A 15,655-nucleotide genomic window follows, 5' to 3' on the forward strand; every position below is an offset into this window, starting at 1 on the left:
TTTACCATTGTAGTGGATCTCTCCCATAATAATATAGTGGAATACATCTTTGCTCACAGATAACTAAACTGAATTTCCCTATCTACCCAGAAGGGATGATGGCAGATATGCAGTCAGAAATTCATGGCGATTTGCACACCTGCTGGACTTGACAATAACCTTATTGAATATATAAAGAAAGAATATTTCGATCAAAGAGTAAGGGTTGGACTGTCAAGGAACCATGTAAGAGGTGCCTGAGGCATATGTTTGTTGACACTGTCCATCTAAATGATGCCCAGCTGAGAGAAGACACTGGTCCAAAGATTTTATATATATATATCTATCTTCCTCCAAAAGTACTTCTTTCTTCCTATTAAGATGAAGGTGTCAACCTGTTAAGCATTTAAGTCACATAATTCTCAGCGTTCTGTTTCTAAACTCACCAAATAAGTCTTGTAAGTACAATTTGGTTTTCCTCCTGACATACCAGCAGTGAAAGAATGTGAATGGTGTCCTCTCCTGGTAGATTTATCATACCTGGTTTACGGGTCACTGTCATGAATGCAGACGCTAATGAGTCTGACTCCCAACAAATGAACCTCCCAATTCACTACACTGACAAGTGAGGCTTTTTGACCCCGACAGAACCACAGCCCACTTGCTCAGGTCACACAAACCCAACCTCACCAAAAGTCTCATATTCTCATTAGAACTTCTACAAGGATAGAGAGAACTATAAATATATTCTTGCTTGGAGACATATGTCAAAGACTTAAAAAGTTTGTTAGTTTTAGTCTATGATAGTTAATAAGTTAAATACGAGTTATTAAAACCTTAACTCTTGATTCTGTTTAAGAATCAAGTAACATCCTTATGTATACATTATCTAGCTAGATGTATCTGTTAGAAACAGACTGCATTTTCGGTAACAATGAGCTAACGACAGCCCATATTAGTCAATTTAGGTGACCAAAGTAGGTTCTTCCTATTTCAGTTTTTCCTCTCCTTCTTGATGAGTTATCAGCACTGGCTCTGTTAAGTGAAAGGCCACCCCTTTCATTTGCCATCCAGTCTGCTCTTATAGTCTGAGTTTGTTAGCTGCATAGACGCTATTAAGAGAAAGGCCATCCCTGCTTCTACTTACCAATATATAATGATGTGTCCTTTAAATCAAATAAGAATGCAGTTAAGAAGACCACTACTGTGTATGCATCAGGAAGCAAATTCATGGCACTAACTCAAATCATACTCTTCTCAAAAGACAGTTCATGCATCGTTTGTAGGAAAGCCCAGGTGTTTTTCATCAACAGACAGGGTGGTAGGAATTTTTACTTACATATCCGCTCTGCCAAATAAACTGGCACAGAAAAAAAAGAAAATAGGAGGAGAGTGTTGATATCCAACAGAAGTACAGATCAACTAGTTTCGTTGTCTTCTGCTTCATGAAGATGAAGACAGCGGGGGTCCTTGAAACGGTGGTCCCAGCCTAGTAAACAGTTGCTGAACCATACTTAGGGATTACGGTCATATACTAGTCTCCCACAATACCTATAATCAGTTTTTTCACTTCTTCAGATTCTGTCAATTTATGCTCTATCATTCTTGAAGTGAGGCAATCAAAATTGAATGCAGGTGTTCCATTTATAACTCCAACTTAAGAAAAACAACATTCTTGGCTTTCTTGTCTGCTGCTAGGCAACAGAATGACATTCTTACTGGGCTACCTGTCATGCCCCACTCCATATATATATATATATATATATATACATTTTTTTCCCCCAAAGAAAAGGTAAACAAGACCAAACTTCTAATACTAACCCAGATTGTTTTCGCAAATGCACAGGACTTCCCTTAAAGATACTTTTTGTGCAATATGTTAAAAAGTTACTCTTATGCCACTGTTTACAAGTTGTATTGGTTTGCTAGGGGTGCCATACAAAGTACTACAGGCTAGGTAGCTTAAACAATATAAATCATTTTTTTCACAATACTGGAGGCTAGAAGTCTGAGATAAAGGTATGTCCAGGGTTAGTTTATCCTAAGGCCTTGCTTCTTGTTTGATACTGGCGTCTTCACATGTTCTTTCCTCCGTGTATGTCTGTGTCCTAATCTCTTCTTATAAGGACAGCAGTCACATTAGATTAGGGCCCACTCTAGTGACCCCATTTAACCTTAATTTCTTCTTTAAAGAACCTATCACCAAATAACAATCAAATTATGAGGCACTGGGGTTTAAAACTTCAACATATGAAATTTAAGGAGACACAATTCAGCCCATAACGCTAGCATTTAAGAATACATTGTAGATATATGCCCCTTTGGAGTAAAGGAGAATTATATCTTCTACTTATTTTCAAATGGTTCAGGAAAAAAATTATGCATACAGTAGGAGAACTGACTTTTTATGCAATTTTTTTGCATAGAACATTTTTAATGAAATTATTTCAAAATAAAAGGTTTTTTCCTTTTTAGGATTTAAAAGTCTATTTCATGAGTTAAATTTTTACAGCTTTCCTCTCATGAAAATGCATCGACATATAGGCTAAATTATACTTGCAATCAATGCTCATCATACATATTAAGAATCTGTGAACAGAGAAGAACCAAAGTTATTGAAACAAAAGTCCTTCCAATCATGAAATATCTAACTCTACTATACTTACTTCTTTGTCACAGATACTAGAAGAATCTTAGTGCAACTAAAGTTTCTTTCCTATCCTAAGTTCCCATCTTTACCTAAAGTGTTGTCTATGTAACCCTAAAAGATCCACTAAATTCAGTAAAAAGCAAATTACTCTATTTACCAACCCATTTCACTAGTTATTTTGGGATCCCAGAGTAAATAGGGCCTAAATCTCAGCTTGAGGGTCCTGTCTTCTAAAAAGATCTCCCAACACAGACCATTCTCCAACCAAGCACAGACCAAGCACAGACGTTAGGATGCACTGGGCCTCTTCTATAGCAGGCTACTCTGTCTCTCTTTAATGTAGTAGTATCTTGTTCTTTATTAGGCATATATTTATTGCTCTGTTTCTACTGAAATTCTGTAAATGTATACCACTAACTGCAAATAGCTTATGTAGTAATTTTTTGGTTTTGTTTTGATGTTATAAAAAGACACTTGTCATTTCTCTGATAAAGCGATTTTTTGTTTCAATCCTAAACACATCTAAAGAAAAGAAAAAAGAAAGAAAAACATCTCATGAAGTAAATTAACAAAACAAATTGAACTATGTTTCACTATCTTTTAGGGCTAAAGATTCTGAACAAATATTTTCTTACAAGTTTTCCAAGTTGCAGATCCTCCCATCCATCTGCTTAGCAGATGTGATTATTCTGTAGAAAGACAAACTTAGCTTATGCTTGCTAACTTATCTAATAATGAAAAAATGAATTAATAGGAGAGAGATACTGCTCATTCATTCACTACAAGCTTACTGAATATCAGCTACGTATATTCACTATACTGAAGACCAGATACTGTTCTATGTAACAGTTGTAAAGGAATAAATAGTCAAACATGGTCCCTCCCATTATGGCGTTTACAATTTAGGAATGAACATTCCTTTTACCAGAAACAAGTCCTAAGGGTGAGAGATAATTCAGCTAAATCTCTCTTAGCACACAAAAGAAAAAAATACTCTAGGATGATCTATAAGAATATTTTGCAGAGGTGGAAATAATTGTGCGGGACTATACTAAGTAAATCTATACTATTATTTTCACAAGTCCATCTAACTTATAAAGTGTGGTTTTGTTTTGTTTTCCACATGTATGACCTAATTTGGTCTTTTTAATAGCCTATATGATAGGGTAAGTTTTCTTTTTATAATAAATAAACTTTTAGCTTAGTGTAAGTAACTTACCCAAGCACATAAATATTTCAAGTGGGAAAGCCAAGGTAAGGATTGAGTTTTATGACTTGGGTCTATGATACAGAGTAAATAACAAATATCCTCCCAGTTTTTAAATTATCAAATAGATTAGGAAAAAAAGCTATGTCTAGAAAAACGTATCTACACTGATCTACCAATAAAAAAAGCTATACGCCCAGATGGTTTTATAAGTAAATTCTATTTAACAGACAATTCCCATTTATTCAAGTTATTCCAGATCAAAGAAAAAGATGGGAGTTTCCCCAATCATTTTGCTATGCTGTCATAATCCTAGACCCATACCTAATAAAATAGCATGAAACAGAGAACCAAAGCTCAACCTCACTTAGGAAAGCAGATGTAAAAAGTATTTACCCTTAAAGAATATTTACTATGAACCAGGCACTGTTGTAGTCACTTTATGTATATTAAATCATTTAATCTTCACAACAACTCTTTGAGATGCATACTATTATTATCTCCACATTATAGAAGGGAAAGCTGAAGGACAGGGTATCAAAAAACTTCTGCAATGAAACACAATTAGTAAGTGATAAAACCAGATCCCAAACCCAAGCAATTTGGCTCCAAAATATCAGGAAGCTAGCCTCGCTAAGTATTACATTAAAAACACACAGGGATTACTCTAGGAAAGCGAGGACTGTTTAAAGTAAGGCATTATATTAATAAATAAAAGAAGAAAAAAGACGAGTGTTAACGAAGCCTTAAAAAACTTAAAATATACATTTTTGATAAAATATTCTCAAACAAGAATGACAAAGACTACTTATGAAAAGCAACATTAAACAACATAGAAAATTAATAAGCTGCATGAGGAATTGTCTGTTTAGTTCATTAGTTAAGTTCCAGTGCATAAATAGTGTCTGGCACATAATACGTACTGAAATATTTTTTGTAGAAATATAAAAAACATAAAACATTGAAGGCAGTTCCACTATTTTAGAAATAACACTGGTATACCTGTTGTGACGCTATTATTCTTTATTATTTATGAAGTTCTACCTATTGTAGCAATACTTTAACTATTGGAAAAGAAAGGAAAAGTATATTTACTTCCAGATTACATAACTGTAAAATTCAAAGGACATAAGTAAAAAGTTAATAGAATATTTTAAGCATTCAGTACTGTGAGCAGCGACAGGATAAATATACAAAACCCAAATTTCTGTTTATATTAACAATAACCAATTAAAATTAAACAGAAGAAAAAATAGTATCTGAGACTATAAAATGCCAGCGATAAATTTAACCAGGAAGATATAAAAGCTAAGTGAAGAAAACTATAACATGCTCTTGGATGTAAAATAAAACCTATGTGAACAGATGAAAAGCTTACTAAAGAATAAAATGAAATAAAATGAATGCACTCCTAATAAAATCCTTGCTGGGAGACACATCTGGAAGAATAATACAAGGACTTAAAAAAAAAAAAAAAATCAAAAGAATAGAGATGAGGCCCCCCCCACACCACCACCCCGCAAAACATACAGCAAAACTGCGATGATGATGTTACTACTACTACTGTTATTAGCTAATATTGAGATTTTTCTGTGCTCTAGGTACCCTCTAAGCACTTCACATGTTACTTACTTCTCACAATGACCATATGAGATGTTATTTTTATTATCTCCATTTCAGAAATGAGGAAACTGAAATACTAAGAGGCTGGATACCTTGACCAAGGTAACATTCAAGAGAGGCAAAGGGCCACTGTAGTGGGAAAAGCAACTGGTGTATCATTTTGGAAAAGTAATTTGGCTATCTTATTCATTCATTTATTAAATATTTGTTGAATGGGCAATCTTTACCAAGTCTATTCTAGATGCTAGAAACATGGCAATGAAAAAAACAGGCAAGGATCCTACCTTCATGAAACTTATCTCCTGGGGTAAGGAGACAGATAATAGCAAGAAAACAAGTAATTTCAGAGTGATAAAGATGCTAAAAAAGGAAACAAAACTAGCGGACATGAAAGAAACACACTAGAAGGGGGGCTACCTTTTATCAATGTCCAAGAAGCCATCTCTGAAAAGAAATTTAAATTGAACATGAAGTTGACAAGACGGCAGCCATGTAATAAGACAGAAGAATATTCCACACAGGCAGACGAGAAAGAGCCAGGAGCTGGGACCAGATCAGAATGTTCAAGGAATAGAAAGAAGGCCAACATAACTGGAGTAGAGGGAACAAGCACAGGAAAAGTCAAGTGGTACATGTAATGATCTGGAAAGATGCCCTAGAGATATCACGTGAAAAAAGCCAGTAGATCAATATATATATTACATGATTCCATTTTACTTCAATGAAGACTCATAAGTTACTGTATCTGGAATTCTAACTTCGAAGTCTGATCCTGGATAAATTCCACTTTGCTTCCTCCTGCTCCAAGCAAAAGTCCTATCCTGAATCCTATCCTGTTACTCCTTTCTTTAATTTGTTCCCTGTCAGCATTTCAGCTCACCTCAGCCCATTACTTTTTTCTTTACCTAGAAACAGTATTACAAAAATTTTTAGACTGCGGAGAAGAACATGTGCTTATAATTATTAAAAAAAACACACACAAAACACCCCACAATAGACTCTAAATAATTTTGAAATGACTGAAAAAGCACTAAAGACTGTGCAATAGTCAAGTAGCATAAACTTATCTATTTAAAAATCAGGAGGTTATGGTCTTTTCTAGCCTGATCTCCCGCAGCTCAAACATGCCAAATAAATTCTAACAGACCAATTTTGGTCTCCTGCAACTCGTTCCTTCCGCAATGCCTAACAATTTGGTGGTCCAGACCAGGAGCCTTCGGCAGATGATTTAGGTAAGTCTTCCCTCCTTTACCCTCTGACTCAGTCAGATTTGCCCTCCGTAGGACTTGAAGACACTGACAGCGGGACACCTGCCGTTTTCCCTTGTCCTCCGGGTGATTAACAGGACCCAGACTGCACCGTCTTTTGCCCCCCGTTCATTACTATGGGCTCCGGCTACTCCGCTTACCCCAGGGACACCCCTTTGGAGATGCTTTTGGACCGCGTTAAGAGAAGACTTTACCTCGTTTTAGAGGCTAAACACCTTATTTCCTTTTCAAGTGCAGCCTGGCCACAATGTAAGCTTGATAATGGCGAACGCTGGCCGCCTACTGGAACTCTTGACCTTAATATTCTCCGAGATGTAGACAACCGTCTCCGTCGGCAGGGTAAATGGAGTGCGGTTCCCTACCTCCTGGCTTTCTTTGAGCTGCGATGGGACTTGTCCCATTTCCTAACTAAGGGCGAATCACGCCTCTTAGGTTTAGCTTCAACCTCTTCTTCTCCCTCTGCTCCGACCCCCAATTTCCCTCTCCTCCCCGACCTCCGCTAGTTCAAATCCCCCCACCGTATCAACCCGCTGCCGCCCTGTAACCACCCGATACTTCCTCCACCACTGCCCCGCCTGCTCCCGACCTTTCTTCCGCTTCTCATACCGGATCCTGCACCCCCAGCCACCCAGATGCCTCTCAGGGAAGTGGCAGGCGCTGAAGGCCCTGTTAGGGTCCATGTCCCTTTCTCGATGATGGACCTGAGTCAGACTGAATCTACTCCTTTTCTCCTGGTCCCTCCCGCTTTACTACAGAGTTCCAATACCTCATCCTTAGCTATGACCTTACTTGGCGGTGGATCTATATTATTCTCTCCACGTGTACTAACTCTGATGAAAGGGATCAAATCGGTCAAAAAGCTAGGGAAATAGCTGACTACATGCATCACCAAAATAATAGCACCTATCCCCCTGGGGAGACAGCCGTTCCTACCCAGGATCCTAACCGGAATTATCAGACTCACCCCCAGCACAATCCCGACTGCCTAAAGAGACCATATGGTTAATTGTCTCCTTCAGGTCGTGGAGGCAGCCATTCAGAAAGCTGTCAATTATGAAAAAGTTAGGGAAATCTACCAGGACTGCCATGAGAACCCAGCTGTTTTTCTCTCCCGCCTTTCAGAGGCCCTACAAACCTACACTAACATTAATCCCTACTATCAGGATGGCAGAGCTGTCTTAGCCACGCATTTCATCTCCCAGCCGGCTCCTGATATTCGCAGGAAGCTTCAGAAACTAGAGAAGGGTCCTCACACACCCCCAAACAAAATCTTTTACAACTGGCTTTTAAGGTCTTCAATAATAATAATAATAATAAAACAAAAACAAAACAAAATAAAAAAATCAGAAATCACATTATTATGAGCAATTATAAGGAACTCAATATTCAGTTGGGTATTACACTAGCAAAGACGTACATGATGAGTTAGTCTTACCTCTACTTTTGTTCGATAGAGAACAAGTCGTTTAAGGCCACATAACTTGGCAATGTGGTTGAAAGCTTGAGGTGGTAGTTTATCACAGGATGAAAGATTTAAACCCTGCAGATTTGGACACATCTCAGAAATAATCTCCAAGCAAGTTTCATTAAGGAAGTGGCTGCAAGATAATTCAAGGCGCACTAATTCGGATCCACAGACCTTCAGAAACCTGTAAAAATAATGTTCCATGTGAATTTTGTAAAACTAAAAAATATTTTTGCAAGTAGTTTGGAACTATATTAACTCTAAGCAAACACCTTCAGAAGAATGGATTTCCATTACGGAAATCGTAAAACTTGTTTCATTTAAATCCTCACTTCCTGCATACTGAAATAGGTATGGTTAGGCTAAAATAAATCAACCTGAGAAGATAAAATGGACTCACACCATATAAAGTCAGCTAATGCTAAGTAGAAAATTAAGAAAGTGTGGAAGGTGTGTACATATAATTCACATCTAAGTTAATAGAGCTAAAACCCAAAACATAAGAAAATTCTAAATTCTTGGAATATTTTCCCCTAAACAGTACCCATCCACTACTAGATAATTTATTCGGAATGTGGCACACAGAGTGACAACTTTAAATGACCTCAAAACAAATCAGACTTAGCCTACTCTCAACACAGAAAATTTCTGGGTTGGTTTAACTGTACTGTTCTGATATATTCCTTGTAACTGTTACTATTTAGCAGTTAGACTGATGTTGAAATTATTACAAGATGTTCAACTGCAGCTTCACATAAAATATACATAAATAATTCAATGCGGAAGACACAAAATTCCTTAGTAGAGTAGGAATAACAATATTTATCTTAATTACATTACAAATGAGGGAGAAACTGTCCTGTCCAGAATCATCATCTGAAAATTGTCTAAAAGTAAATATGAGTCTAAGAGTATTTGAATCCATGACACTATCACCTAAGCAAACTGACCCCTTAAACAAATGAGCCAATCATCCCTGACGTTTTCTTGCCTACCTCAGTGTCACATCAGTGATATACTGTTAGTTTATTTATGCCACGTTTCCTAAATGATTTAATTAGCTTACAAATACACATACAAAATTAAAATGACTAACTCAATCACTTAATTAAATAAAGGAAGTAACACTAGACTTCCAAGTCAAAAGATGGATTTTTTTACCCCCTGTTGCACTACTTTCTAGATTATGACCTGGGAAAAGGTGTTTACCCAAGACTCAGCATTTCCTCAGTCGTCAAAGGCAGACTAGAATTATGTAACAGCACTCACCACACTACCTCCTGGTTTTGGACATCAAACAATACGAGAAAACAGTTTGTAAAGGTCAAAGCACCTCACAAATATTAAAATAAAGTTAAAGCATAGCCAATTCTCATTCAAACAACAATAAAAAAAAAAATCAACCGCTATAAATTTAAAATATTGCAAATTACTCTGTAGCCCACACATCTTATTTATACCTGAATAACTATTTAGTCTAAATCCGTTGCAATGTGTTCTGCTCTCCCTAAATTCACCCTTTCCTTTTACATAGCAAATTTAATGGCCTTTCTCTTTAGTCCTGTATTACTTACTGTAATATAAGGCATTTCACACAACTGCTCACCCCTTCCTTAAAGTTCTCTAACACTCCTCAATCTACTCTCTCCTGGATTTCCTTCCACCTTCCGACTAGTTACCTTTGCTAGTTATATTAGCTAAACTGCAGTTTGCATTAAACACATTCATTCATTCATTCATGCATTCATTCATTCAAAAATATTTATTTAGATCCTACTATGACCCAGGCATTACTCTAGGCACTGGAGAGTTAGCAGTGGACAAAACAAAGTCTCTACTCTCATGTAGCTTACATACTTTTTGGTAAGAGAGACAGACTATAAAAAAATAAATGAGTAAAATAAATAGTGTATTAGAGAGTGAAACATGCCAAGGAGGAAATGAAAGCAAGGAAGGGCAATAGGAAATATCAAGAGTAATTGATATTTCAGGTAAGGGGCAGTTCATAGAATGTGTGTCCTATTAAGACTGGGTTTTCTTTTGAGGGAGATGGGATTCCCCATCATCTGAGCGTTGTGAGCAGAGAAGTGATACAACCTGCTTGCCTTTTAATATGATCACTGGTTTCTGTGAGGAGGACAGACTGAATGAAATAGGGGTAAAACAAGGGGACTATCAGGACAGCACTGCAGTAAACAGGGAAGAGAGGACAGCGCGCGGGATCCAGGTGGCAGCACCGATTGTGGAGCTCAGCACTCAGGGTCCGGACCTATCTCAAAGGCAGGCGGTGTGTGTGCATACTGCGTCAGGACACGCCACACTAAGCTGAACGCACGCTCCTCTACTTCTCAACCACTATTTATTTTTATCTTACCCACAGTTTCCTTACTAATTTGTTTCTATAGAGTTTTATATGCAGCCTCAAATCCTTTGGCAATTGGAACAGATTCTTGATGTACCCAGTACTTAGCAAAATGTCAGGGAGGTTAAAAAAATTTTTTTTGATGATTTTTTTTTTTTTTTTAATGAATCTTCCAATTATGAAAATTCACTTGAAGAATTTAAGTTACCTCTATTCTGGAACAAAGTTCTATGGATTCAGGGTATTTTTCCCTTTACGGGTCAAACTATTCCTGAGACATATGACAAAATTAACATTTTTACATTACTTTGAGTACAATAGTAGTTATGCGTACTTCTTCATTATTTATAAGCTAGCAATCTAGAAATGGATATAAAACTTCAAAGAACTAAAGAGTATCCTATTTTGATTTGATACTTCTAAAATTATTTTCAGATCATAGAAATTAAATGGGTATATTAACTCTCTTAAAATTAAAATGTTTATTAGGCCTCTTATCTCTTGCAAGTCTTCATTATTTGGCAAAGTCCTTTGTTCTACAATTCTTTTTCATATTGGAGTTGGGATCCTTTGACATCCCTTTTCTTCTTACTCTCATTCTTGACCTTTTCCCCCTAAAGAATTTATCCAGTGATATCAAGCCAATCACAGACTAGAAAAATCCCCAAATTGATTTAGTGAATGATAGAATTTGAAAGCACAATAAAAGTAATGATCATGCCTATATTACATTTCTGACTCTCTATTTCTATATTGCATATTTTTATTTTGAGCAGATTATTTGGTCGATATCCCCATATTGCCTCTTCTTAAACTTATAAGATCTATACTACGTAATTTTTCATAAAATCTCCATTCCAAGAAAGCAGAAGTAGCAGCAAACTCAGTCTATTAGCTGAAAACAACTTGTTTCTTTCCTTAATGCTCCTCATGTAAGTTTTATTTTAATGCATAATTATATAATTACATAATTACATATATGTTCTTGTCTTGATCATCTATTTTTTTCATCTCAATTGTGATACCAATCACCTGAAAGCAGAACTGTAGCTTCTTTGTTTCCCTACAGCCTATTCATTCGATGCTATAGATTCTCACAAAGTACTTCTTAATATTGAGGGTATGATGAGAAGACCTAAGTTCAGATAAACAATCCCAAACTAGGTCTCCTGCTATGAGAAAAGGAGTCTCTGGAGAGAGAAATAAATTGCTTATCCTTATGAGGTGAATTAATTTGTCCAGAGTAATGTAAGTACATAAGAAGTAATTTACTAAGTGGTAACTTGCACCCTAAAATAATTAAGATCACATGAATAAATGATTTAATTGGAATTTACTCATCACAGAATAAAAGGCACTAATCCTCAGAAGCCGCCTGATGTATAAAGGTAAGGGGAGAATTACACTTAAATATCCATTGCTTCTGATTCCTAATCTTTGTTTTGTTAGCTGACCCTCACTGAGTTTTATAAAACAACATATTTAAGATAATTTTTAATTCCAAATAACTTGGAACATTATTTGTTATATCTGATTCAAAATAATGCCAAACGTCCTGCCTAACTGTGTATGGTACTATCCAGCAATACTAGAAGGAAGGGGAAAAAAGCCATAAAACTGTCTCTAATCTCTAGGTACTGACGATCTAAAAGAAACAAGTGTACAAAATACAGGCAAGCAATTGAATAAACTAATATGTGAAGAGGCAATAAGCTCTTTATCCCATAAAACTGTAGCTCTGTGTCTAAACATCTAGTTGTGAAGCTCTTGAATCTAGAGTTTCCAAGAATGTTTTCTGAAGAAAACAAGTAAGAGGGTTTAGGGGTAAAAATCTCTACGTAACTGAGGTGGACTCACAGTGTTTAGTTTGGGCAACTATCTGAAGAAAAAATGGTAGAGGAAAAATAAACCTAAGGGTTTTTGAACATCAGACTAAGCCTCAAAGCACAAACAGGAAGGGAGGTAAAGGAATATCTGAGACTTTAGGGAACTGTATTATACAAGAAAAGTAGAATTATAATAGATGTGATTTTTAATAAGTGATGTTATACATGAGCAGTAAACTTCCAACACAAATCTGTAAATAGAATAGGATTTTAATAACTCATTAAAACTCTTAAATTCTCGTTATTCCAATCTAACCTATTTCCCTGCTATTCTGAATAACATAAATTCCTAAAAACTTGTTTAAAATCCAGTTATACAGTTCTAACTCATGAGGATAAGGTAAGGTTTTTTAGGCAACAGATATAAACTGTATCAAACTTTTCCCAGACTTGCTCAAACAGCAGCTCATCACCATTGGTCTCTAAAAATGTACTTTTTTTTTCTTTGAAGTATTATAAATAAGTCTTCTTCGCGGTAGTGAGCACAAATAGACCATATTTATTCATAGATTATTCATTAATAATCACGGCATGAATATTTATTGTTTATTCTGGGAATGCTGCCTACAAGCCATAATGATTATCAATTCAGCAGTCAGGTCAGGGGGCCAACAGTAGTCAGGAGGTGAAGTTCCAGTATTTCCCATCCCAAAAAGGTTCTCTCCCTGTTATTTAAACTTCCCCTTTTTCTAATGGGAACAATGACTACGCTTAAAGAAACGCTATCAAGATTTATGGTTTTACTGGCTGAAAACTAGAGTAAAATATGGAAAACTTAAATTTATGTATGTACTTTTGTGATTATTCAAACAGCCCCACAGCAACTAACATGGCTGAATTGAAAATGAAAGAGAAATTGCTAGTGAGAAAGTGGATTAGCGCTTTAACCTTGCAAAAGAAGATCTTTATTCCTGATGAGTCTAAAATTTAAAAAATAGTAGCATTGCTAAGTTTTCTTCGCAGAGCTTATGTTTCTGCTCATGCACCAGAATGAACTATATAAAGAGTTTTTAAAAACTGACTTAATAGTACCTTTACATTTTACTCATTTTATAATTATTATAGGCCACATTTCACCAAAGAAGCTGGACTTCAGCAATCACTACCAAAGTTCCCTATAATGTTTATACTCACTAATTGCCCGTTATTTAATTTATTAAAATGTAGGAAGGAGATGTTATCGTCTTTATTATAGCCTGAAGGCAGGAACTATAGTATATATCTCTTTACTTGGTCAACAACACTTACAGTAATGCCTTTACACATAAAGGGCTGAAAACAAACAATAAATTCCTAATAATGGGAAACATTAAGGAAAGAGCTATGAGGGTAATTAAAATACCGGAAAGGTCCTTATAATGTAAAATAATGCTTACTGACACCAATTGTTCTATCTGCTCAGTTTGTCTTGGTTTGTAATCCGCAGTGTGTGCTCTAAATACCCCCAGTCGTCCTTAGCTTCAGTTCTTCTCGATCTTATTAGCAGAGAGGACAATTTGCGAATAAAGTGTATGTGTTTGAGCTGGGGAAGTAGGAAGGACTAAACTGTGTTCCACTAAATAGTTGTCAAATGTCTGGCAATTTTTAAAATGTGAATTCTATAAAAATTCACTAAAATCACATTGCTAAAAAGAAATGCCTTATTTTTCTACTATAGATATCCCCTCTTACGCAAATTTACATAATGAAAAAGAATTCTGTATACATATCATCTTATAAAATCTTTAGATTCTCTGACCCACAAGACAATAATGTTTCACCTAAGAACCCCTCCTCTGGCTGCTTCTGGCAGACAAGAAAGACACTCAGTGCATTCATGGTTTCAACATGTGCCAAAAGCCATTACCTGCTTGTGCATATTTTTTACTTTGATGCATAAACTATCAATATTAGCATTTTTGAACACATTTTACTATTCCAAACATTATTTCATCCAAATCTAATGGTATCAAATATTTATTTCATTTTCTAGAATTGCACTTTGATTTTTTATAAGGTAAGTCAAGGGGGAACAAGGCTCAATATACACATTTTTGATTCATAAACTACTGTTCAACAGTGTATCCACTGGGGATGTGTATAGGGAGAGCTGAAGTTCATTTTCAACTTCTGAAAACAGGATAGAAGATTATTCATTAATCAAAAATAACAGGTAATTTCCCCAAAGTTTCTACTCCTTCATTATTTAACCTAATGAAATGATGGGAGTATACTTTTACATACAATGAGAATAACCATCATCAAGGTTAAGAGAAAAACACCTGTTTGTATCATAATAAAAATTACTATGGCATTACTAAATGAATATGCACTTGTGCAAGCTTTCAAATGTTTAACAGGTGACACTTAATAGTAAGGAAAATAAATGCTTAAATAGAAAGGAGCAGAAACACCTGGGCAGGTCTGCAAGTGTGGTCGCCTATTTAGCGTGCAATTGCATTTTCAATATAATTAGTTTAAATGAGCTTCTAAATTTGGGTGATGTATTGCACATGTAATTAAGATTTAATTAAAAATGTTCTATAATAAATTGTTTTCCATTTCTGGCAAATCACATTAGAGAGGTAGATTTTGATTTGGAAATAGTTTTTTAAATGTGTTAATCATCTGTGCTGAAAATATGAGAAAGAAAAAAAAGGAGCTCTGTTGAAAGTTACTAGGGATTTAAAAACTATGAGGCAAAAGGCACAGTTTTCCTTCATATTATTATGAAGTTTAGCTGGAGAGGATGGTGAAACTCATTCACTTTTATAAGCAGAAGCATTCTGAACATAATGATGCACAAAATGTATTTTTTTTCTTTAAAGTATATGGTATATACTTTCAAGCTGTTATGGAAACTGCTACATAGTAAGCACAGCCTGCTGGTGAAATAACCTCAGTAAGGTTTGGCACTAACCTGCTAAATCCTGCAACGGAGATGAAGCCCCTATTGCCAGTCCAAGACAAATTAAGCCACTGGACGAGAGTGCAGCGAGCCAGTAGAAACTCCAAGGAGGTGTCGTTTAGTTTTGCCCAGTATGGCTGCAGATTGAGGTGGATGTACTGGAGAGGGTCACAGCAATGCTGGTTCAGCAGCTTGCAAGTCTGTGCTAACCTACACAGGTCTGGTAGTGTAAGATGATTCAGAATCAACTGAATGAGCTACGTTAAAGCAGAGAAACCAAGATTATCAAGATTGAAAAGAACAGTATCACTTTATTAAGTACATAACA

At 35.8% G+C, this 15,655-nt stretch overlaps 1 protein-coding gene across 2 annotated transcripts in view; it reads right to left on the reverse strand.

Moving 5' to 3' along the window:
• FBXL4 (F-box and leucine rich repeat protein 4) overlaps positions 1-15,655 on the reverse strand; it is a 68,055-nt gene that overhangs the window by 20,327 nt on the left and 32,073 nt on the right. For both annotated transcript variants that reach the window (XM_019743411.2, XM_019743414.2), the window contains 2 exons: positions 15,340-15,584; positions 8,163-8,376 (listed from right to left, as the gene is read on the reverse strand). In XM_019743411.2, the coding sequence (XP_019598970.1) occupies positions 8,163-8,376; positions 15,340-15,584 (459 nt within the window). The remainder of the gene's footprint in view (positions 1-8,162; positions 8,377-15,339; positions 15,585-15,655) is intronic.

Source organism: Rhinolophus sinicus, linkage group LG05 (genome assembly GCF_036562045.2).
Source record: "Rhinolophus sinicus isolate RSC01 linkage group LG05, ASM3656204v1, whole genome shotgun sequence".
NCBI classification, from domain to species: Eukaryota; Metazoa; Chordata; class Mammalia; order Chiroptera; family Rhinolophidae; genus Rhinolophus; species Rhinolophus sinicus.